The sequence below is a fragment of the Aulonocara sp. 'chitande type north' Nkhata Bay genome, linkage group LG1 (genome assembly GCF_057382095.1).
Source record: "Aulonocara sp. 'chitande type north' Nkhata Bay isolate Kocher_YH1m ecotype deep benthic linkage group LG1, A_spYH_male_GT1.1, whole genome shotgun sequence".
Taxonomy (NCBI): Eukaryota; Metazoa; Chordata; class Actinopteri; order Cichliformes; family Cichlidae; genus Aulonocara; species Aulonocara sp. 'chitande type north' Nkhata Bay.
In genome coordinates this window covers 22,845,852-22,872,065 of record NC_141344.1, presented here as the reverse complement: position 1 = coordinate 22,872,065, position 26,214 = coordinate 22,845,852, and the positions used below count along the sequence as shown (strand labels likewise).

The 26,214-nt window shown below is 39.3% G+C and overlaps 2 protein-coding genes across 2 annotated transcripts; one reads left to right on the top strand and one right to left on the bottom strand.

Moving 5' to 3' along the window:
* Nucleotides 1-893: 893 nt before the first annotated feature.
* Nucleotides 894-13,096, top strand: tmem276b (transmembrane protein 276b). The gene is made up of 4 exons (XM_086288762.1): nt 894-1,594; nt 4,412-4,525; nt 9,453-9,590; nt 9,835-13,096. Exons 1-4 carry the CDS (start codon nt 1,198-1,200, stop codon nt 10,083-10,085), a joined length of 900 nt encoding a protein of 299 aa, XP_086144888.1. The 5' UTR covers nt 894-1,197; the 3' UTR covers nt 10,086-13,096.
* Nucleotides 13,097-13,906: 810 nt separating this feature from the next.
* On the bottom strand, nt 13,907-25,576 carry gas2b (growth arrest-specific 2b). Its single transcript, XM_086288751.1, has 7 exons — nt 25,223-25,576; nt 23,593-23,702; nt 22,903-23,044; nt 20,932-20,995; nt 19,955-20,519; nt 19,753-19,860; nt 13,907-14,842 (listed from the first exon to the last, which is right to left on the bottom strand). Exons 1-7 carry the CDS (start codon nt 25,443-25,445, stop codon nt 14,621-14,623), a joined length of 1,434 nt encoding a protein of 477 aa, XP_086144877.1. The 5' UTR covers nt 25,446-25,576; the 3' UTR covers nt 13,907-14,620.
* Between the last annotated feature and the right edge of the window lie 638 nt (nt 25,577-26,214).

Below are 26,214 nucleotides of genomic sequence, written 5' to 3'. Positions count from 1 at the left end.
TACTATCATGTTGATGTGGGCCAAACTTTCTGAGGTATGCATCCAACATCTTGCTGAATCTATGTCATGAAGTATTAAGAGAATTCTGAAGGGAAAAGAGGCATGCACATGCGACATTATAGGTAGTTGGGTAGTAAAATGTAAAGTGACGTTTCTGCTTACGGGGAAAAAAAATGAGCCTTACAACTTAAATTATATATATTAATTCATAAAGGCCTTAAGGGAATTCAGTCTATGTTCAATCTACTAAAGTCATCATGTCATCAAGACATGTTTTCTCCTGGGGTGCCCAGATTAAAATATGTGCTTGTCCTGGAAAGTAATGTTTTGGGATTGTAAACTATTCCGTAACAAACATTATCTAATACATACGTGCAATACACACAAGTGTATGTATATATATATATATATATATATATATATATATATATATATATATATATATATATATATATACACACACACAGACACACGAATATATATAGCTCTATTTGTGCCTTTATTGAAACAAATTTAATTGTGTTGGAACTCGCTTCTGAAACACATGTGATTGTGTATCAGCTGGCAGCCATCTCGTGAACATTGCCTGGATGGCTGAGTTATGAAGCCCAGTATAGAACAATTATCACTTAAAGCATGTCACATCATTTCTACACTGTGCATCGTTTCTGCTGCTGTGCAGGAACGCAGTTGTGGGAGATAAATAACAATAAATACACACATAAAAAAAAAAAGTAGATGATTCTTAATCTGAAGGATCGGTTGCACACTGCTCAGCTGTGACTCCACAGCACCTGTCTTTTACACGTTTAGTGCAAAAGGTGACTATCCGAGCATTAAAAACCAGCACTCCCCCACAACAGAGCTGCTTTCTGTCTGCTCCCCCATCCCGCAACAACCTGGAGGAGAGAGAGCGCAACTACATCACTGCCCCTGCCTCCTCCTCACAGCGTTGGTCGCCATCCATCCCCTCTCCTCCTGTACCATAACAGATGGTGGGAACAACATTGCATTCACCGGGTACCACAACAATAGACCGCAGCATCTAGTCCGGACATCACTGGCCTTTCAGCACCATGCTCCCAGCGCGGGACTGCGCGAGGTTGTGAGTGCCGTCGTGATTTATTTCACGCGGTATCACCACGGCCACGGAGGAACCTTCTTGCGACTGTTTGGGCTCTCCGTCGAGTGGGGAAGATGGCCGCTATGAAAATATTAACGGGCACGGGGCTCTTCTTGGCTCTCTGCGCGCTGGGGCTGCTCGCCATGGCGATTTGCACCGATTATTGGTACGAGACGGACGCGAGGAGACATCGAGAGAGGTGTAAAAACTATGCCAGTAAGCGAAACGACCCGGGTTACATCTACATTTCGAGCCACAACCTCCCCCTCCAGATGCCTCCAAAGAGCCTGGAGAGGGAAGGTAACGGCCCAGATGCTGCTCCTGTCTTCAGGAGGAAGCGGCACTTTCTGGCCGGGGCGTCTGCCATGGAGTCTCACTGTAGCCGGCAGTTTAACTCCACCATCTCTGGTCTCTGGAGGAAATGTCACCGGGAAGGATTCGACCCGGAGACCGAGGACCTCATTTACAAAGGTAAACACGAGCAGTCTGGAGCCTGGCTTTTCTTGTGTGCACCACCAGGCCGTGATGCTCAGCGATGAGCTCACCTAGCCTGACACACACACACACACACACACACACACACACACACACACACACACACACACACACACACACACACACTCATCCAGAGGCCTCTCACATCAGCATGTCTCTGCTTTGACATTTTATAAAACATGAGGATGGCCTTTTGGAATCTATTGTGTCTTTTAATTTAGCGGGTAATTTCGCTGTCCATGGTGCTAAGTCTCTCTCTTTCTCTCTCTCTCTATAATATTATTATAACAAGAGGATAGTCTTGTCTATAAGAGCCTAAGCGGTCTAGTAATAGTCAATATGATAAATAAAACAATTTCAGTGTGCACCAGAAGCTGAATCTTTAATGCAAGTGCTTTAAATGTTAGGCTACAGTAGAGACAACTCAGTGCACAGCCATCCTTCAGTGAACAACAATGAAAACCTTTGTATCAGGCCTGATGTCATACCTGGAAAAGAGTAAGGTCCTGAAACTGGGGGACTTTTTGTGGTCCTTGTTGTTGTTGTTGGTTAGTGTAGATCAGCATGGCTAAAACAGACCAGTAAATAACATTCATTTAGCCACAGCATGCTGTACTGAAACCAATTCACACCAAATCTAGCAGCCTTTTAGATACCTTGCAGTAATTCTGTTACATAATACTTCCCACTTTCCTCCCCCCCAACTACTATAACTACTGCCACTCATTTTACAATTAAAAACCATTTAATTGCACGAATAACACAAGATTTCAGGCTCTCCAATGAATAATTTACAGTGCATTTTCTTTTCTGCTCTCAAAAATCATCATATTGTAAGAGCAGTGCACTTACATCATTTCAGTGTTCTGTTAATGTTTCACTGATTGCCCCATTGGCCTGTAAAGGCTGACTTTATGGCATAAACACATTAGTGCGATGTAGTTTTTGCAGCAGCAAGTAACTCTGATGAAGCTTATTCAGATGTTGTCTCTGAATGGTTGTGATTCAGAGTTCTGGTTATTTCAGGCTGTACTTTGTATTATTATTTAACTGGACTGTGTTTCTTTTTAAAACATTTGAGTTTTAAACGAGCACTACTATGTTGGTTATGAGCTGTGTTCATGAGACCATGTCCACATCTTGCACTATGCGTGTTGACAGACTACAACACATTTAACTTATGTTAAAAGTTCTTGCTGCTACTAGCCTCCATGCCTTTGGGATATTTACCATACTGAGCTCTTATCAGCAAGAACGGAGGTGCAGATTAGAATTGGCTCAATTTCAAGCATAATAGAACTTACAGTATTTACTATAAGTGCCTGCAGAAGTAAATACTGTATGCAGTCTAAGTAAATAGATTTTATTACTCGATTTAGATAGCCCTGCCTGAGTCTTAGGATCATCTTTAACTTCAGGTTTTATAGCTTCACATTCATTTATCATGTTTTGTGCAAAGAGTGGTACAGATGGCATAGAAGAAAACTGATTATTTATAATGGTCACTGGCTATAAAGCACCAGCATTATGTGGAGAATAATAACATGTAAACCAAACTATATCTTTCTTCGCTGCAGTAGCTCTGCTTTGCCATTGGCATGTTCACTACAGTGACAATGAATATACACCAGAAGCATTACGCAGATTCGTCCGCTGTTATTACATTTAGATCTCACAAATGTATGTAATTGAACATCAGAATTGTGCTAACGTTGTTACTTCCTGCTCAAGCAGCCAAAATGTGATTACTGTGCAATCAGACGTCAACCAGTCTGTCAGATTTAAAGTGACCTTAATTAAACTCTGTCATCCTGCTTGAAGGCAAACAATAAATGATAATAACACAAATTTTAAGTGAGACAGTTTACAGAACTGCACTCGGAATCAGATGAAAAGAAAGGTCAAAGCTGCAAAGCATTTTAATAGTTGATTGTGTCTCATCTGGGAGATTATTTTCTTAATTAATGCAAACATTTCTGAATGCATTTCCAGATCTATACAGAGTATTAGGAGTTCAAAATTTTAATTTGTTCACATAGTTTTTCAGCATATGTGGAACAGAGTTTACCCTATATAGATGTTTGGACTTAGACTTTCACAATATGTGACACCTTCAAAGATTCCTTCACTTGCGTTATCAGATTAAAGCTGGGCACCGATATGCTTACGAGTAATAATCAAACTCATTGTACCGTAGCTGTGATAAATGTCTGATTTGTCCCATTTGAACTCACAACAAAGCAAAAAGGAGACTCAGGGAGGCGTCAGTCGGTTCACTGATCACAGCTCCAGTCATGAAGCTAAATTAATTTATGTTAATCTTCAATAGGTGTGTGGGACATTTAATGGCTTGCCAAGTATCCACAATTTTCCTTAATATGAGATCTGATATGAAAAGCAGGATCTGGATTATAGACTTTGGTTCCCAAAACCAAATGCAAAAATCAAAATAGATTCACTTTAAAGGCAGAACAGTTAACAGTTGTGGCTGTCGGTGGAATAATCCATATTCCATATTGTTTCCCTAATCCCCTCCCTTAATAACAATGTAGGAGTGGTTGGGAAAACAAGGTTAATAAGGCCAGCTCAGAAAATTAAAACCCAGTGAGGGTGGAAAATAAATAAGAAGCTTTTCTACCATGTTTGCATACACACATTATCTTACAATCCCAGAAGTAGGGCGAAGGTTCAGAATGCAATTCTTACTTAATTTTCTTGCTTGTTACCCTCTTACTTACTTGAATTAAAGGAATTTGTCCTCCAGTTACAACTGTTTCCATTTTCTTCTGCCAGGCATAATTCAGAGATGTATCCCAGTCAAGTATCACTATTCTTCGTCCATCTTACCGCGAAATTTACCCATCAACATCACAAAGACTATACGGCAGGATGAGTGGCATGCACTCCGTAAGTATTAAAGTTTTTGTCTTTATGGAGCTGGTGTTGGCTGTGTTTGTGTTTGGTGATTGACTATCTGGTTTTTGGAGTTATTCATTAATACACATGTATTTTTTCTACAAAGAATTTCGGTCAGACTCGAAAGGGTTTGGCATTGTAAATAATTGCTGTCTGATCAATACAAGCAGACTGATTGCCAAAACATTACAGTCTAACTCAGCAAGTCTGATAAGTGCATCTCATCTGTGACGTTTCTTTTTGTATTGGATACTCGACTCAGCTGGTTGTCATTTGGTGGCATTCTTGATATTATCTTGAAATTGCTGATCTACAGCAACAATTTCACTATTTGGAGGGAATCTAAATTTCTGTTTTAAATCTCTGAGGTTCTGGCTGGACTCTGAAGTTAATGTGGATTTCTGTTTATGTAGATGCGAACAGATTTGTTATTTTAACTGATTTATCACAATTATTTGCTGCATTATCACAAACAGATTGCATGTCGTTGCCAGTTTGAACCCATTCAATCACAATCTGATAGCAGGCTAATTCCATCGTACTGCTGTTCAAAGTCAAAGTCACACAGCAAGTGACTGCAAGTGGTTTGCTCATGTAATCTACATCTTTGAAGCATGAAGATTAGAAGTTTATTTCACACAGTTTCCAGCCACTGTTTTTCCTAGTGTGATCATAGCATTACTAGACTAGCTTAATGATAATTTAAAAAATAAAAAGAGAAAATTAAATAACAATCTTTTTTTAGTAATGGGCTTTGTTTTTGAGTGACATTGGTGTGCACCAAGGCACTGTGTTGGGTCCTATGTCTTTTTTTCGTCAAACAAATGTCTCTATTATTACCAAATCAAAATAACACCATGTTGCCAGCTAAAGAACTGCTGGAAGTCTTTCTCACTTTTTTCTCACATTAAATCACATTTGCTTCTGTTTAATGAATATCAATACTCAACATGATGTGTAGTCGAAGGGAAAGTGGTGTTTTTTTTTATTGTTTGTACAACAGGATTGCTTTAGTCTTACTATTAGTGCTCTGGATTTATCATACTGCTCTTAGCATCTACATAACTATCACATACAGGCTCTTAATCATACAATCCATAAAAACAGCTTAAGCATGCAATATTTATTACTAAGTCCTGAAACTGTTGACCTGTGAAACACCAATGAAAAATCAGAGCTGCATGAGAAAGTAAAGGATGTTTGCACATTTAATCAAAAAAAGAGAAACAGCAGCACACCTGCTACCACTAACCACGCTAGTTATGAAAGTTATCCCTGTTTTAGTCGTTGTTTTGCTACTTGAATCAACACACATTTCTTCTCTTATTTAGTGTCACTGTTTTCAGAGAAAAAGGAACTCACTTTAGACTTGCTTGCACAGCACTGAATAGCAGACAAAAATAGGAACAGGCAGTGGAACATATAGCAGCTTATCAGCTAGATATTTCCCTCTGGAGGTGGAGGAGACCCAAACCAGAAGTAAAAGTTGAACATAAGTTTGGCAGGTGGACACAGACAAACACATTTTGTATTGTGCTCTTATTTATTCTTTGTACCGACAGACAGTTTTACTGTAACTACCATTAGCTCTGCTTGTTAAACTAAAATTGATCCACTAGATCAGGGGTGTCAAACTCAAATACACAGTGGGCCAAAATTCAAAACTGGAACAAAGTCGCGGGCTAACGTTAATATTTATTGAAATATATTTATTGAAATATATTTATTCCTTCAGATATAAGAATGAATCTTTTCTTATTGACTCAAACACGTTTTGCTGAAAAACTGAATATGGAACAAGCAAAGCTTAATACTAAACAATATATACATTAGCTGTATAATACCAGTAGGCCAGCTCTAATAGTAATTTGGTATGGCTTCGCGGGCCAAATGTAATTAGGCTGCGGGCCAAATTTGGCCCGCGGGCCAGAGTTTGACACCTATGCACTAGATGAAAGATGCCATGTTCACATAACAGTGTTTTCATCCTGTCAGTTCTTGTCAGCCTCAAACATGTCCGAAACTATTTTCATGTGAGAGGCAGTGACAAAATTAATTAGTTTTAGCAAATGAAGGTAACTTGAGCACTTCCAGAGGCTAATGTGAATTTTATTTATAAACTTTTATTAAATCATTGCTGATTTTAATAGACTCCAGCGCCCCCCGTGACACTGAAAAGGATAAGCGGAAGCGCATGGATGGATTGCTGATTTTTTATTAAAAAATTATGTGAAAACACATTCAACAACAAATTCAAATAGACATTTTTGTTTCTGTCAATACATTTTATTGTGATTTTTATTTGCCTTCTAGATGTCATCAAATATTAAAAGATACAACTATACATACAAGTACCCATACTGTATAAATGCAATTTAAATAATGGCAAAAATGTACAACTGCGTATAACACCAAAATCAAAATACTGTTCTTATACCTTACAGCAGCGGTCCTCAACCTTTTTTGCGCCACGGACCGGTTTATGCCCGACAATATTTTCACAGACCGGCCTTTAAGGTGTTGCGGATAAATACAACAAAATAAAACTAGTACCGGTACCGAAAAAAAGAAGATTTATTCATAACACGTGAAAAGACCCAGGAAAACCGAGTTAACGATAAAAACGATAACAAAATAACGCTGAAAACCAATAAAAACCCTGAAAACCATACATTTCACACCTGAGCCTCAACTCTCGCGGCCCGGTACCAAACGACTCACGGACCGGTACCGGTCCGAGGCCCAGGGGTTGGGGACCGCTGCCTTACAGTACAGATATGATGATATAAGTGTGGAAATATTAAACATAAATATGTTTTTTTTGTCTTTTTCCCCCTCACTATTTCAAATGCATTTGCAAAAGCCACGTCTTTTTTCAGTCTTGCTGGAAACGTTTATGTGAAATAATCTCCTTGTGCTGTCATTCCCTGCAGTCTTTTATAAACCTATAAGCCTTAGCAAGACGCTCGCTTCGTCGCAGTGGATACTTATCCATTTCTGAATAATTAAAATACCTATATTTACCACTTTTAACACATAGCTGCCTATCAATAGTAAATGTGTTGCTGACCTTATACTGACCTCACGGTTATCAGGGTTATTAACACAGGGGCTTCTTTTCTTAAACCTCCCCTTTAAACCCTTGAGTAGACCTGTACTTCTTGGCATCCTTGTATCACGGTACTGTGAAAAGCACATCCTCACATGAGTCTGCAGATGAAATACAATTTTATTCAGTTTCTGTTCTTCATGACAGCCGAGAGCACCTTTAGGTTAATATGAGATAGTGAGTTGCCAGACCTTAGATTCCATCAGTAGTGATTTCCAGTATCATGTTCCACTACTTTTATCTTATTGCCTGTAGGTGTGTTGTTTTATATTCAGTACGGGTGATACAGTGCGTTGGTAATGCAGAGATGTTCAGTTAAGATGAGTTAAAAATACATCCTTGCATTTATTCTTGTTATTTGTGTTCTTGCTATATTTTTCCATTTTTATTCTCGTTGTATTTTGTTGCACGAGTACTAAATTTTTACATTAGCTATTAGAAGGCTCACTGAACACTTCATTTATCAAAGTTTAGAATTTTCTGGCAACTGTTTCATGGTTCTGGCTTAAAAAGGTTTTCTGTAAAAGTGATATCATTTTAATGCATTACAGTTTTTTTGAATTGTTTAATTATATATGTAATTATTTTTACTAACAGATTGAATTAGTTTTATTTGTGTATACAGTGGGATCCTCATTTGATTTCACTGTGTGGATCTATCTAGAAGATGAGGAAAATAAGACTATTTCCTAGAAAGAACTGTGTATTGAAACTACGTAATGATGTCTTAAAACACTTCCTCTTCTAACACAGCAGGTTGTTTCAACACGAAAAAGCAGAAAAAGCTGTCTAAAAGCAGATAGTTTAGCACGAAATAAAGTTCAGTTAGAGCTTTGAATTCACTGATTTCTGATTTTTGAATATTATATTGATCTATATTAAGTTGTTTTATTGGCATTAGTTAAATCCTTGACACACGAGTAAGTATATCATAGCATACTACAATATTAGTTCCTCTGAAAGACGAAACTGGACAGCCAGTTGGTTCCGTCACAACTTTGCTATTGATAATACAATTAGAAGTAAACATTCATTGGTAACTTTATTTCTAAGTTAGCATGTAGCCTAGTTTACATGAAATTGTTGATTGGATAGGTGCTAGCCTCACTTTTAAGGCTGCTGTGGAACTCCAGGGATTTGACTTTTGTATTCCCAGTAACATCATTGTACAATCTATAGTTTTGTCTACACTATCATGGTGATATTGTTTCTATGCCTGCCTCTTGACTCATGCTTATCTTAACTATTATCACAGAGTAGTTGTTACTGTCCTACTCTCCTGTGTTTCTTGTATCTTTGTTCTAACTGTGAAACACAGTGCGATTTTCCTGCCTCGCAAATAGAGCAGCAATGTATAAAGTTTATTTACAAGGCTCTACTGCACGATGTCTGATGACATTTTAATATTAGCTGTACTTCCTGTTCACACAGTTTGGAAAAACTGAAAGACTAAAAAAGGGAAAACCCCATCAACAACAACCAAACAATTAAAGCAATGTTGTTGTTTTTTTTATTTAATTGGATGATTTTAAAACATTACATGTCTATATCTACCCTGGGAAATACTTTTCATAATTTATGACCATGTATAATGTCTCTTTGTATTAGGTTTCTGCCTGTCTAGCAGTCTGTCTACACTTATGTTATTGCACACAGGTGTGTCATGAAAAAGAGATCTTGTTCTCAGTGATGCAACGTGTTTACATAAGGAATTCAATAATAGTAATAATAATACTTTAGCCTTTAGCTTTAGTATTCAGTGTCTGTAAGTTACGATTCCCTCGGTGAAGTTTTCGTTTCTGCTTGCAGATCTAAGAAGAATGACAGCTGGCTTTGTGGGCATGGCTGTGTCCATCATTCTTTTCGGGTGGATCATTGGAGTGCTGGGATGCTGCCAGCAGCATGACCTCATGCAATATGTAGCTGGGCTACTCTTTCTCATGGGAGGTACTGTGAGAGCACATATGCCCACATCCACACACACGAATGCATGCATGCAAAATCCAATTTTATTCACTTTATTTATTTATTTGATGACAGCTGAGAGCACCTTTGTGTTAACATGAGATAACAGTTCAATGTCCCGCAGTAACATGATTCTCATCCTGCAGTAAGATGCAGAGTACATGTAAAAATTCAATAATCGATTGAAAACCATGTAAACCAGTCCTGTTCTCTTCCACTCACACAGGAACATGCTGCATCATCTCATTGTGCACATGTGTGGCAGGAATCAACTTCGAGTTATCCCGCTATCCTCGCTACATGTATGGCCTCCCTGAAGACATTAGCCATGGCTATGGCTGGTCCATGTTTTGTGCCTGGGGGGGCCTCGGTCTCACATTGCTGGCTGGCTTCCTCTGCACCTTGGCTCCATCCCTGAGTACGCCTGCCACTCGCACAACCATCCACAAGCCGAGGCAGGAGAACGGAACCGTGTGACAGGGGCGTTGTGAAGCGATTGAACCACCGAACGCACAAACACACCCTTCCAACCTTGATGTTTAACTCTGAAACAGTTTTTGTCTGATCACCATCTCACAACACCCTCAGCATCGCCATCCCCCTTCAGTGTTCAGTGTGCCTGAGTTGTGACAGAAGGAACAAAGTAACGGCAAATTTCACACACCTAATCTTGAAAATCCCCGAGGGACCTCCGTAAAGGCCAAGAGTGACACCCACAGCAATGTTTGACTGGGACATGGCTCTAATAGCACAAATAAGACTTTTTTTCTTTTGGTTTTGATTTTTGAAATGCTGACTTTATGATGATCTAATGGTGACTGTTTTCTCTGAAGAGAAATTGTCATAAAATGGTGCTCTCTTAAATACATAAAGCCACACACAATCCCACACAAGAGACACATTTACACACAAACACACACATACACACACACACACACAAACACAGACACACACCAGCCTTTCCACACATGCTCAATTACTATGGATGAATCATGAGAGATATCCAGCAAAAGGAACAAACATCAGGCCAGAACATCCTGTCAGCATTCCTCTGTCAGTCGAGTGAAGTGTGCTGTGTTACTGTTCGTAATGGAAAAAAAAAAAGAAGAAGAAAAAAATTTGGCACTGACTGCCCATTGCCTATCTTTAGTATAGCACACTAACTGATATCAAACATGAGCCCCAGGGCACACGTCTACAGCCTATACTGGGTCTAGCAGTGCGGTCAGTATGATAAAATACACAGAAGTAAAATTTTTGCCTTCCAGAGCAAATTGTTTGACGCTTCTTTGACAATTATATATGTACAAATGCATCTCAGTGTAGATCCAGATCATTGTTTGTGTAAAGTAGATTTTGAATATTTGTTTTCTGTTTGCTCAGAGGCAGTGATGGCCGGCAGAGTTCAGTCGATTACCAAGTGAAAGTAATGCAAGTAAGCAGGTAAATCTGAGTAAAAGAAACACAGCATCTGCTGCACTGTCATGGATCTGACAGACCGGTGTGTTTGCTGAAGGCTGAATCATAACCTGACAGCAAGAAAAATTAAACCAAACTATGGAGGAGGTATTTGATTGCTCCGCTGTTTAACCTCATATTGGCCAGTCCTTCTTTTCTCTGAATAGAAGCGAATTAAGCAATTTTAGAAGAGAAAGAAATGCAACTTCAGTGATGCCACTAAAAATACAAGCACAATCTGCACACAGAATTCTCATCTGTACTAAGTACAATAACAGACTATATCAAACATTAGTGGAAGGCCAAACTATCATCATTTAATATCCTGCAATGTTAGTTTTAATATAAGGAAAGGAGCACAATAAAAGATCATTTCTGTGATGGACCTCATTGTCCAGCAATCAAATGCATATTGTGAATTTAAGAGTTGTTTACAATTTTTTTTATATGGATGTTAATCTTTAGAAAACAACAACAAGAACAAAATTATAAGTAGAAAAAATCCTGTTGAAGGCTGTGATGCTTGGAATTCACACAATGACTGATCATTTTAGTAAAAATATATTTTGTACCAGTAAAATGCAAATGTACTGTGTACTAGCTAACAAAACAGTACACTACACATTGTTGTGTGTGAGAGGAACAGAGGAATTCTTCATTTTTGTCTTACACCTCCAAATCCGAGGTCGAAACAAAGCACCTACAGCAACATATGCCTAGACATGTGTCTCGAGCTGTACTGCAAATACACATTCAGTTTGAATTATTTAATTTACACATCGAAAATAACTAGACTGAGAAAACTTGAAATGACAAGTATCCATAATAAGTCAAATTTAAGGAATGCGTTCTTGGAAACTTATTTTTGATTTGAAATACACCAGGTTTTCTGTATTAAGTTGGAAAATGACATATTCCATGTAAAAATGTCTGAAAATAAAGTGTAGGACTTAAAGCTGTTAAATATAAAAGGAAAAACTATCACCCTGTTAACACTACTGGGCGAGAATAACCCACAAAAGCCATTTGGTTTTTGTTTTGTTTTTTTGTAACGCTGTAATTTTTTGTTCCCGAGTCACTAGAGGTAATATATTTTAAAAGGACAAAACTCACCACCTCCACGATCCATGACTACATGATACAAGAATATTACAGCCATGATGTTTTTATAAGTGTTGATTGCCTGAGATGAATCATGAGATATTCTATCAGCTATGTCAATTAACTCTCTTAGAAAAAAAAAGGTGTTATAGTGTCTTAACAACACTGTGTGTGACGTTTGGTCATTTCACCATCACCATCAATGAGGAAATGAACTGAGGCATGATAGAAAACTGTATCGCCAGTGTCTTGTTGAATCTTTGCACTTTGCTGCGTTTCATGATTTAGTGAACCTGAAGTCTTAAGCTGGTGGCACTATATTTGTTTGCAAGGTCACACAAGGGAGCAAAAGATGATCAGAGCATGTAACAAGCACCCTGTTGTGAGTCCGCGTTTATACAGTGTTGTGAGGTCAGGGTCAATCGGCCGAGGCTCTTAATGTGGAAATGTTTCCACCTGAAAGTAGGGCATACTATAAATATGGAAATTTTTTATATCTATGCTCGCTACACTGCTAACTGACAGAATGCGACGCTGTGTGGTGTTTTAATGAAGTTTTAAGTTTGCACTTAAACTGAAACACAGTAATATACTGTAAGCAGTGAAGTGTAATGTATATGTACATGGTGAAAGTACAATGTGTTGTTCTGACTGAAGCACAACTGCACACAACTCTTTTTTGCGTATTATGGGGGTGGGGAAGGAATTAGACTTTTGCCACCACTGCATGTGTGCAGTCAAAACATAACACATGATCCATTTTGAAAGCACACAGCTACCCCCCAGCCCCCAGCCCCCCATGTCTCAAATAGTAAATTTCAATGAACACCAACACAAAGCAGTGTCTGTGTTTTGAAGCTGAAGTTTTGTCATCAACTCAAAACAAAAGAACAGTAGCACACAGTAGCAAGATTTACAAAGCATTACAACGAACGTTAGAGGACGGATGAGCACCGTGTAACAAGATACTGGAAATTGTTGTATAATCCAACTTTCATGAGAAACTTAGAGAAGTACTCTGTGCAATGAGAGATGACCCATGAAAATGCCACCATTAAGAGTGGCTCTCATTTCAGTAGCACAGCTATTATTTTCTACATTTATACTGGTTCCATCCACTGCAGATGTTACGTGGGGATAAAAAAAAAACAAAAAACAAAAGCCAGACATTACAGCCTTGCATGATCTCATTACAGTTAGTTTCTTTCAATATATGAAAAAGTGTGTCCATTTTTAATTAGTTTATTTTACTGAAATAAAACATGTAATTATTAACATGTTGTTGCTTTCTGTCTTTGTGTTTGTGCCGGGACTCTGCAGTTCTGCCCTCCAAAGTTGCAGAGCTATATGTGAATCACTCTGTTTTAAAAAAAAAAACAAGACAAAAAAAGCACCTTTATCTTGAAAGTTTTAATATGTGACGATCCTCGTCTGTCTGAGGCAGCAAGATGTTTTGTACTGTTAAATCTGTAGGGTAGAGGTGCTTTCTGGAGCTGAACTGAAAACAGACGGTCCAGCTAAGAGATGAATGTCCAGGAAGGTAGGACACCATCATAGCGCCAGTGTTGACACATTACTTCCCCAACTAATCACCACGGCGGCAGTTGGCCTTTTGTCACTGAGGACATGGTGCCACCTAGAGGGAGAACTTAACATTTTGTGTCTTTGCTTTTTGCTTTTTTTTTTTTTTTTAAAAGGATGAGTAAATCTGTGTTAAAAGGCCCAAAACATACAAATAACGTGAGAAGTAAGTAAATATGAAGCAGCATTAAGAAATCTTTTATTTAGTTCTTGCAATAGCAATCAAGTCTATATTTTTTTTAAAAGTTACAATTATTTTAAACACATATTTTTTAGAAAAAAGGTTTAATTACAGGCAAACATCCAATGAAACTCAAATACACAGATGATTAAGGAATGTGGATGTCTAAAATAAAAAAAGTTCAAACAAACATAAACACATTGTGAGCTTGAGAAACTGCACAAATCTAAACATGACTTTACACCAGACACATTATTGCAGAGTACCAAAAAAAACCTTTTCCTGAAAGAGTGTTTCACAATGAAGTATATATGGAAGTAATGATGTACATCCAAAAGATGGTGCGCTGACAAAAATATCTGCGCTGCAATTTCTTACAGCTCAAAATAAAGCTGCTGAAGCACAAATTGCAGCAGCAGGAAGCGGTGAAAGCGAGTGAATTGATAAAATTGTTGCCATTTATTTGCCTCCTAACGCACTGTGGCATACGCAGAGTTAAGTAAGCTTGTAATCACAGTCAGTTGCGTACTTCACACAGCTATAAGAACAGTCACATCTGTGTATAAGGAGAAAAGGTTGGATTGTATTTTAACTTGAGGTAAAATGGACGTCAGCTGTGTTGAATCACTGACCTTGAACACTTTGCTCTGATTAGGTGAGAGTTCCCGCTGCCACCTGAAGCCGGAGGCAGTTACTTCTTGCCACGATAATGGGCTCCGACCACCATGTAACTGTCAGGTGAGATGTTCAAGTTGGGTGGCTTTGGTTTGTCCTTACAGAGCCTGACCTCAGATTTACCTGCCAGCACTGCTCCTCCTTCTCCTCCTCTGCAGGGGTCATGTTTCTTCAGGTAACTCATAAAGGTCTCCCATCCTCCACCCACTCGTACCATCACGTGACGCTCATTCAGCATCTGCAAAGGTGACATGGGAGGGAATGCTGGGTAATAAACTTTCCATATAGTTTCTGGCTGATGCATTTCCAGGATGTTTTTGAACTCTCAAATATATGTTAAGCAGTGCTTCACACACACACACACACACACATAATCACATACACGTGAGTGTGTGTAGCACTGGCTATGAAAGGCAAATGATGTCTTGGAAAGCTTTGTCAAAATCTCATTAAGCCAAATGAAACAGCTCCTCGTGGAACCAGCTGAGCACGCACACACACACACACACACACACACACACACACACACACACACACACACACACACACACACACCGTGACGCACAATGGCGCACCCGCACAGATCTGAAGCACAAGCCACCTAGCAGAACTATTTTAAATGATAATAATTGCAGCGTTACCAGTCTGTCTGTTAACAGTAGTTACAGTGAGGTCAGTCGTGTCTGAATCAACAAATCGTACACAGACAGCCGTCCTTACAGCTGAAAACCAACTGCTGCCATGGCAACTAATGCCACAATATAGAGCCTTGGAGAAAAAAAAGCAATGGAAGGAGAAATTGAGATGAGTTCAGCTCAGTCCCTCAACTCCCAGCAGACATTAACATTCCCAAGAGGCCCTGCAAAGCCATCCGTTGTTCTGTCAGCGCCAGCAACCCCCCCACCCACCCCCTGCCTTATCAGCAATAAAGCCTTCATTACAGGGCCATTAAGAATGCGATAATACAAGCACATCTCCTCGCTTTATGTATGGAAGTGTGTGTGTGTCACGTGTATGGGATGAAAAAGAAATCAATGGTACAAGCACAGACACACGCACACACGCAGGCGGGAGACACGGGCGGCTTTAGAGGAAACTCCAGACGTGGTGCGTCTCAGCTGTTATCCTGCAGATTAAACTGTTGAGGTTGACAGGGGTCAAGTCTGACATCCTGAATAAACCACTCTCCTGTCACACTTCCAGGAAATATCAGTGTGACTGGTTATCATTCTCAAAACATCAGTCACAATACAAATTAAAAAAAAAACCTGTCTAAACACAGTTGTTTTTTTCTTTGTCTTCATTTACTGTCACTGGCAAACCTCGTGTTTCAGTCCAGATTCTTAACAATGGACTGTCTAAGCTTAAACGTATTAAATAAAGTGAAAGATAAACTTAGATTTGTTATTTGATGTAGACTATAAATAGCTTCTGCAGTCTACTATTTTCTGGGTGTAATTTTTCAAACATGGACTAATGTTGTCAAATAAGAGACCAACTTAATCATCTAAGAAGAAAATACAAAAAATGAAACAAGTCAGCATCTTTCTGAAGGAGATGATCTACCAAAGCCCTCTTTGTTATTTCAGGCTCCTTTATTTCTGTCTCTGTAACCCCCGCCCTCCTCCCCCTCCCTGCTATGTCTGCAGCCCATAAACTAACGTCTGGATTCCCTTGTGTCCTCCATCGATTCCCTCTCTCCCCCTCTCCTCCTGAAAGATGCATTAGTGTACTCAGGGAAAAGGAGTCCTCTATACACATGCCAGTAGGAGGCAGGCTTTAGCCACAAGCGCTGATTTTGATGCTGTGAGCGCGCTCAGTTCTTAAATTTGACAGCAAACACACAAATTGATGAGCCATACCGGTTCTAATGCCATTAATCTGTTTCGCCTGTTGTACTCGGTTTCCCCTTTACTAGAGATCTCACATCAGCGAGACCTCCTTATTGAATACAGGGTGTATGTCTAGGTGCAGACAGTATAACAGAAACCCTATAAGACAGCACATTGATTAGACCATTGCAGATTCTGAATGGCACTAAAAGGTCAAATTGAGATATCTTGCTAAAAATAACTCCTCATTCGCCAGAAGATAAAGCTTAGTGACTTTAGTTATCCCCAAATCCACTACAGTAAAGATGTTCATCAGATTGGACACACGTTCATGATTTGGAGGACAGTTGTGGTGATGAAGATTTGCATAATCTTAAATTTACCTCTACAAAGCTAACGTCGCTCACATAAGCCTCAGCTACATTGTAATGTTTACTAAATCTGAGCTTACTAACAGGTAAAACGATGACAACAAAGGCAGTAGATTTGGTCCGAGTACAGGTTTCATAAATATTTCACACATTCCTTGTTCATCATTTCTTCACGTTCCACTGTTATGTCAAAGGTCGGCTATAGAACAAAGACCACATGGCTTCTGTTGAGTCAACGTCTTTCTCGAGAGCACTTGAGAAAGGAAGATGAAGAAGTGTTTCTATGAAAACGATTTTAATCAGCTATATGTGATCATGAAAAAAAAGAGTGCTTTTTAGGTTCATCACTATATTAGCATGATGTGTCTTAATATTGTGAGGTGCTATAAATCTCTTTTCCTTCCATCAGCGCAGCCAGACGGGGTCTCTGCTACAAAGCTGAACGAGAGCCTAATTGGGCAGAGAGAAGAAAGAGAAGCCTTCCTCTTTTTTAACACCAAAGAATAGCAAAGCACTCCAGGGCCAGCGTGATTGAATAGAGTCCAAAGGGAATAGAGAGAGAAGGGGAGAGAGAGGCGGGGTAGAAAGTTTACACGTGAGGAGGGGCGGTCATGCTCAGCCGCTCATTAACAAGCTGTCTGATTAAACCCATCGCTAATGACTTTGTCTTTGTAATCAATAGTATCTGCTCTTTAAAAAGGTCTGTACACACTGAAGGGTACACTCCCCTAGGAGCGACACGGGGGTTATCACGGTATATGGAAATGGAGGTTTATGGTGTGTTTCCCCACTCACGTGTAGGCAGCTGTGGGTTTCAAGGTAATGGATGGCTTACTGATCACTCTATTCAAACAGCTCATGTTTGTCTGCTTTTCAGCAACCGGGAAAAAAGGAAGCAGTGCAATTTATCTACAAACTAATAATTAGGGATGAAGACGTGATGCAGGTTCAAGGACAGACGTTATATCTGAAAGACTGCATAAAGAATGTGAGCACACAAGGTAGTTTTGATAGCATAGAAAAGCTTTAATCTTGCTTATGCATATGCATTTAGCCAGCCCATGATTTGGCTATCATGCATCTGTACTTCCTCAGGTTTCTAAGAAGTGGTGTTCCAACATATGTTATATCTGTTATGATATGACAGATATGATTCTCTAAATAGGAAGTAAGAAATATGCATTCTGACACTAATGTCATAATGTAGCTGTTGCAACAGAACTTATGCATCTAATAAATTTCATCTCCTGAACAAACACTGTGATCCAACCTGTGAGAAACCTTATCAAGATCTCACCTTTTAGATTCCCAGTGATTATTTTTATGTTAAAATGATATATCGTGTACTCAGAACATACAGCAAGCATCAAGGTCACATTTTCAGTTTTTATAGATGGAGGGATGTATGAAAGACACTGAAGTACATCTTTGTATTCAAAACCGTACCCACATACATGCACTCCCGAGTGGGCTGCCATTTAAAATGCGCACCAGGGTCATATCTTTGCAGAATCACCCTGAAAGAAACATGTTTATTTTTCTTCCAGGTTTGAACTCTTCACTGAAGGTCTATGTACTGAATACAATCATTGTGAGCCCATTCGTATCCTGACCACTGGTTGCCAAGCAACCCTGCCTCCCCATCCTTGAGCCTTCATAACACATGCATACAGATGGAGGATGTTTCAGGGAGGCTGAAAGACATCAGGGTCTCCATCCCAAGTGATGCAAATCAGTCCCTCTGACACATTGCACTTGTTGCTGACTCAACTCTTGATTAAACGTTCACACCTCATATGTGATTATGTGTTATCTGTGACAAATGCTCCCATTAGGTGTGGTTTATTATTTGTCTTTTGGTATCACAAAGCCTCCTGTCCTATTAGCAAACATACTTTAATATTTTATTTTAAAAAACAACAAGTTAAAAGCATTGTCATCAAACTAATGCAATGTAAACCGAACTTCTATTAAAAATATATATTTACATACTACTTATTTGTTTATTATGTTTTTATACCCTTACCAGCCACTTTATTAGGTCCAGCTATTCACCTGCTCACTAATACATATCAGCCAATCAAATGGCAGAAACTCAGTGTATTTAGGAATGTAGACTTGGTCAAGACAGCCTACTGAGTTCACACTGAGCAGCAGAATGAGATAGAAAGGTGATTTAAGTGATTTTGAAGGTGGTGTTGTTGTTGGTGCTAGACTGGGTGCTCTGGGTGTTTCAGGAACTGTTGATTTACTAGAATTTTCCCACACAATCTTTACAGAGAAGACAAAATATTCAGAGACCAGCAGTTCTCTGGGTGAAAGTCAGAGAAGTCTTGTTAATGTTAGAGGTCAGAGGAGAATGACCAGACTTTGACCTGAAAGGAATGCAGCAGTAACTCAAACAGCCACTTGTTACAACCAAGGTATGCAGAAGAACATCTCTGAACAAGCAACACAATGAACCTTGAAGCAGATGAGGTACAGAAGTGGAACTACATAGGGTACCACGGCACTGCTATGTGGTCAGCCAAGAACAGGAAATTGCGGCTATATTTTGCACAAGGTCACCAAAAACCACTGTCCTCAAATGGCCTCCATAGCCACTGGATCTCAATCCATTGAGATGTCGTGGAACAGGAGATTCATATCATGGATCTGATAAATCTGCAGCAACTGCATGAAGCTATCGCGTCAATTTGGACCACAATTTTTCAGGAATGTTTCCAGCACCTTGTTAAATCTATATCATGAATAATTAATATAACTGTGGAGGCTAAAGGGGGTCCAACTCAGTACTGGCAAAGTGTACATAACAAAGGGTCAGAGAGTGTATTTACTGCTTCTATTATGTTGCTAAATTATCTAAAGAGTTGTATGGAGGATCTCAAAGTTACTGCAAAATACAAGTAATTTTTAGGAGAAAGGGATAACGGAAACATACTTACTCGTATATAAAGAACTTTGTCCCCAACACGGTAACAGCCCTTTGGTTGTTTCTCAACCAGGAAGGTGATGGGACAACTGCAGGGTGGATTTTCAATAATGTTTCTTACCTATTACAGATTCCACAGAGAAAACAAACTCAAAAAGAGTGTATTTTAAACAGTGTACCACTGAGATTAATTTCACTGGAAACAAAATACGCACAAAGTCATCCAAAATGCTGGTGCAGGAGCTCCTCCTGATGGTTGACCTGTTTGATGAGCGAGGAGTCAAGGCTGCAGGTGGGGAATTAGTGGGAGGTGTAGCTGTCGCACAGCGGGCGTTTATTGCGGTAAGGCAGACTTTGGTGGTGGATTCCAGGGTTTGGCCTGGTGAAGGCGCTGACAGCGGAGTTGAGGCAGATGTGTTAGTGGTGCAGGATGAAGGGAACAAAGGTGTTTGTGTCGAGACTGTGGTTGTATAAGGAGTACAGGATGAGAGGGGGGACTGAGGAGGGGATGAAAACATAGTTACTGGGTTTGTTGTGGCTGATGGAAGATCAGAGGCAAGCGAAGCAGCGAGGGGTTCAGATGGACTGGTTGCCCTTGGAGTGAGGGGAGCGGGTGCAGGGAGAGGGGGAGAAGGGGCAGGTGGTAGGGATGGCTGGGATGGTGAATACAATGAGAGAGGAGGAAAAATGAAAATAGGGGATGATGGAGATAAGCTCCCTGCCTCCTCCCTCTGCATCTCGCTCTCCAACTTAACCAACCCCGGTGGCTCCACGCCGTACCTGAAAGTGAAATTTAACAAAAAAATTTGCATTTGCACAAACAAATCAACACAGGAGAGAGAACATAGTGATTTTCACATCAAGGTGCTTAAACTCTTGGAGATACTTCAGCAGTTATCACTTAGTTTTTTTTTTAAAGTGAGCACCTAATGCAGCTAGAAATGAAAACTTAAGAGGTGAAAAGTAATGAATGAGTTGCTATAGCAGTGAAAATCATCATGAAGGATAAACAGAAAATGAGATGACAAGAAAATTAAATATAGAAAAGAAAATTAAACAGGAAAACATGCAGCTATTGGCAGTAGAATGAAAACAATGATATAAAAAGAATACATTTCATTTAAGTGTAATGCAATCACAGTTTTATTTTTGGAGCTGCTCTGTGGATGGACAGTTGGTTATTCCTAGTTACCTGGCTGCAATCCGTCCCAGCTCCATCAGGCACAGGCACACCTCCCGAGGCTGCTTGTGGAGGACTTCAGGCAGCACATGCGTGACGTACAGACAAAGAGGATACAGGGGTACAAATAAAAAAAAGGTCACTTATCTGAAAGGAAAGATCTTTCCAGAGATAAGCTTCTGTTTTTGTAAAAAAAAGAAAAAAGAAAAAAAAAAGCGGGGCCTGCAGCCTGAACATAGAGGATATGTTTCAGGAGGTATTCTGTCTCTATTGTGCATCTCTCTCTTTGAACCAGGAATTCCTCAGGGCCCTGGATGTGCTGCTGATGGCATGAAGGCATGAAGTCATCAACAAGTAAGCCACTTCAGTCCATTATGGTTTATGAAATAAAAATAACTCAGTTTGTGTCAGAAAACATTATTATTAATTTGTTATTTGTCAAGATGACAAACGTTTGAGTCCAAAGACATCACATTAGCCACAGCATTCACTTATGGCAAAAAAAAAAAAAGTTATACAATCAGCAAACAGCTGCGTTTCTATTGACTCATCTGTTTTGACAAAAGAAAGAAGTTTATATCATCCCCCTTTGTGTCACTGATGAAGTAAACTTAAGTCTGTCAAATTGTGGTAACTGTATTTTCCCACTTCCTTCAATTAATCAAGTGAAGTGGGTAACTTTGCCTGCAGGGGAGACTCATTGTTGCTGGTGGGGATTAGCCTGTACATTATCATTCCTACGCATCTGCCACCTTGCAGAGACATGCCCATCTAAGAAGTGCAAAATGTTCTTTCTTAGACTTACTTACTGCATTTAACTTGATTAAAACCGGTACTTCAATTGGACTTGACTGGGGTGAGATGTGAGATATGTATACTTCACTTTTTCTGAGTCACAAACATTGTATCACCGACTCACTGGACTGTTAATGTTTTATTTGAAACAATTGGTAGTAGTTTTGCAACTGTTACTATAGTATTGTGCAAATGTTTATAGTCACCTATCATGGGAAAACATACACGGCAACACAGTATATAAGGACAAAAAAGGATTTGGACTTGTTTGAAAGTCAATATTTGGTATGACCACTTCAATACAGCCTGAACTCTCTCAAGCAAGCTTTTTTGTAATTTCTTTAGGTCGTCTTCATGAATAGTTCTCCTGGCTTCTTGAAGGAAATTCAAAGCTCTTCTTTGGATGATAGAAGCTTTTTGTTCAGTTCTCTGTCAAGCTGATCAAACGCTGCTTCAATAATGTTGACGTCTGGGCTCTGAGGAGGCCAGTCCATGGCTGACAGTGTTCCACTGTGTGCACCTGTATTGAGGTATGCTTTTACTGCACTGGCAGTGTGTTTTGGATCACTACCGAAAAATGAAGCCATTGCCAGTCAGACACCTTTTCAGTGCATAGTGGATGGATGATTTGACTTTTTTGTGGTTATAATTCTATCAATTTTGACAAGATCTCTGACATGGCTGGCTAAAATGAAGCCTCAAAGTATCACTGGGCCTCCATCATGTCTCAGTGTCGTAACTCTCTCTCAAATGCTAAATATTTCAAATTTGGATTTGTTATTCCGTAGGACCTGTTATACTTGATTTTCAGTCCCGTTCTTGTGTAATTTGGCATGCATCAGCCTTTTCCTTCTGTTTCCCTTTCTTAAGAATGACTTCAGTGAACAGTAGATGGAACTAAAGGTCCAGATGTATCTCTTAGGTCCTGTGTCAGATCAAGGTCAGGACATGACTTTCAGATACTGTTCATCTGCTGTACAGTTTTGTTTTTTTAGGCCTACCGCTTCTTCTTTTGTTCTCCAATTGTCCAGTTTCTTTAAGGACACACTGCGCACCATGCTGAGATACAACATGTTCATGTTAATCAGTAATGTGCTGTAAGTGCTGTGAGGCATGATTCACTTGAGCCTTGTATTGTTAAAAGAAACAAAGGTCTGAATTTCTCTGCTTCATTAGGTCTTAACTCACCTAAATCCTCAGACTCGAAAAGGTAAGCCTCATCAACACCAATCTTTCGACACCAGTAGAGGAAGTTGGCCGTGTTGTCCCTGGCGAAAAATGATCCAGAAGTTGCATCAGCTCGCCAGTGGATCACTCTTCTTGTGAAGACCTGTGATTGATTGTTTTCAACAAGCACATTCACAGAGAAGCAGTGGAAACATAAGCTCTCATTTCTAAGAAGCACACTGACTGGCTTTATCCCGGATCAGTGTTTCAGGGTACACAATGGATCCTGTCCAATGATCAACAATAGAAAAGCCTTCTTTAGTGAGTTTGAGCATAAACACACTGAGTGGAAGAGACAACTTCCTCTCCAATTGCATTATGCCAGCATTTGGTGTGCAAGGAGGGCATATCAGGGGTAAGATCTTTACAAAACACGACTGTAGTAAGGAGAGGCTTACTGAAAGAAAACATGAATAGACATAAAAGACATAGACAAGCACTGAATGAAATGCCAGACATTATCACTGCCAACGTCGGACCTGACCTAGTTTCTACCTGAACTCTGACTGTTCTTAAGTTAGATTTCATTTGTTTTGTTTTTATTTTGTTGTTATTAAAATGACTCACATTACGTGTTTTTACATTAGCCTTATCTTCTTTTCCGTTTGGTGTGCAAATAATTGTGCACATTACTTTGTGTTGTCACATCACCTTGCCATTGTTGTTGTGTATCATCTTGTCCTGCAGCAGCTGAGCCAGCTCACAGAGCAGAACGCCATTATCCAAACTCTCCATCAGATTATCTGCTGTGAGGTCCACTCCTGGGCAGAATTCACACATGACACACAGAAATGTCACAACTGTAACTCAGGATTGTTTGCTTTTTGCATTTTGCTTTACTCAAAAAAAGATCTTAGAAGTCGATCAAATATGTTCCTCTATTGGTTTTTCCAAGAGGATCTTATCCATTTGCTTTCATAAGAAGGATTCTTTAACAATCAGATGCACTCAGAATAATCCAATATGAAATCAGTAATTCTGGATTATACTGTAGCTGAGTGAAAGTGAACATGGGTGAACCAAAGTTTGAAATAATAATGACATGATTACATCAATTTTTTTCAGTCATTATGTTTGATTCCAAACATAATGACTCATATATTCACACATTGTAAATAGTGTTAATAATATCTTTTAATACTTTGAATTCAGATTGAGTTTTCTCTAATCCACACATTTCTTTTAAGTTGGCAACACAAAGATCTAGTAACACCTTGCTATCATGATTGACTACAACCGTCAGTTTCTTGTTGTCAGCATAAAAGGATTTGTTTGACAGCACTTATTGGATTGACTCAGAGCAATTGGAAAGTCCAAGAAACTCAGCGAAGAGCTAAAAGGATTATGGATTTACACATAATAGGAAGGTCTCTTGGAGACATTTCTAAACTACTGCATTTCAATGCATTTAAGTAAAATTTATTCAGATGTGTCACCACTCTGCCAAAACTGTCACTTTCAGATGAAAGGAAATTGGTTTGGATGTTCAGGAACACCAAGGTTCAACCCTGCAATGAACTGGGAACTGCAGGAACACCAGAATTATTTTCCACAGTGAAGCAAGTTTTACACTGAAATGGACTAAGAGAGCAAAGACCAAGAAAGAAGCATCTGCTCAGAACTGAAGCTTGTCTGACATTTGGATAAGCCAAATACCTTCTGGAACACTGTACCAGCTGTCAAGGACTGGAGGATGACTTCCAAATTCTTCAACTTCACCTCAAATCAATAGACCTCAGTCTTATTGAAAATTTGTGTAATATCGACCAAATATCAAATATTGAACCAGAATTAAGCCAGAAGCTTGTTGATGGCTGATTGAGGCGCAACTTGCATTTAACATTTATTGGGCGTGTGACTGTGTGGATTAGAAAAAAAATCCATGTTTTGTTTTGAAAGTATAGTATTATAGCTAGACTGAGTCCCAGCAAAATCTAAAGGTTATCTATGGATCATCCAGTTGAGTACTGCAGTGCAATACTGCAATATTTTTTTGCAATGCTTTTTATTACAGTTAGTTAAGAATTCTGCTGCAAGAAACAGGGAAAACGAGCATATTACTCTAATCCTCAGCTACTTGTTTTGGCTTCCAATCAAATACAGAATAAAAAGTATTGGTTATTGTTTAGAAATTGTTTAATAGCTTTGGGCCTAAATATATAACTTAGGTGTTTAATGGATAAAAACCTAGTAGGCCTCTAAGGTCCGCAAGATCTGATCATCATTGGCGAAAAACAGTATTATTCAATACAGTTTATTACAAAATAAAAAGTTGTCTCACCCATCATGGTGTTGAGCCAGAAGGCCAGGTCTTCTTTCATGGGCAGAAGGCTGGAGTCATGGCGGTAGGGGAGCCACTGGTGGTACTCCTGGGGACAGGCCAGGCCTGGTCCAGAGTGTCTGTACCTTAGTGAGAGACAGCCATTCATCCCCAATCCAGTCAACTGCCTCGGGGTGATGGGACTGCCAAGAGTGGCTTTCGTTGCTCCAACTTCACTGTCCATGTTTCAGCACCAAATGATCTTTGATGAATCCCACTAGTCCAGAGAAACTGGATTTAAAAAGAAGACCATTTAAGACCGCACATGACTCCGGTCCTCCAATTTTTATTCATTTATTGCATCTCAATAGTAAGTAATTTCAAGCACACCTGCTCTTCATCAGTAATGTGCAGAGTAGTGTTGTCTCAAATTAGGGTATGACATTCACACAGCTGACCTCCTGACTTCCTCTGCTCCCTTTACGGATGAGTTCCATCTCACTCCTCTTCTGTCACACCAACCCTCTGCATGTCCTCCTTCACTACATCAATGAATCTTATTCTTTCTCTTTCCCTCCTGTCATATTCACCATCCTTTGTCCTATATGTACACTATCCCTCCTATAACTGTGGGCCTTAATTTTATATCTGTTACCCATGAAGAAAGTTAAAATAGATCAGACATATTCAAACTATGAATAGCAGTTAAAATAACTCATATACCTATATGCTAAATGTTGTAAAGGTGCATCTACATCTAATTAGATTATAATACATCTAAAGCCAAATACATAATTTAAAATATAATGGTTTTTCAAGGGTAATATTTGTAAGTCCTTTAAAGTGAATGTACAAAAACAACAAAACATGTTGAAACCTTCTCCCAAAGCTGCAGCACTGGTTTTCATGTGCAAACCCTGTTTTCACAACCAAACAATCCACACAATCATTAATCAAAGGGATTAAACTGACTGCAGGCAGCTTGTGTTTAATAAGATGTACAGCCACAGCCC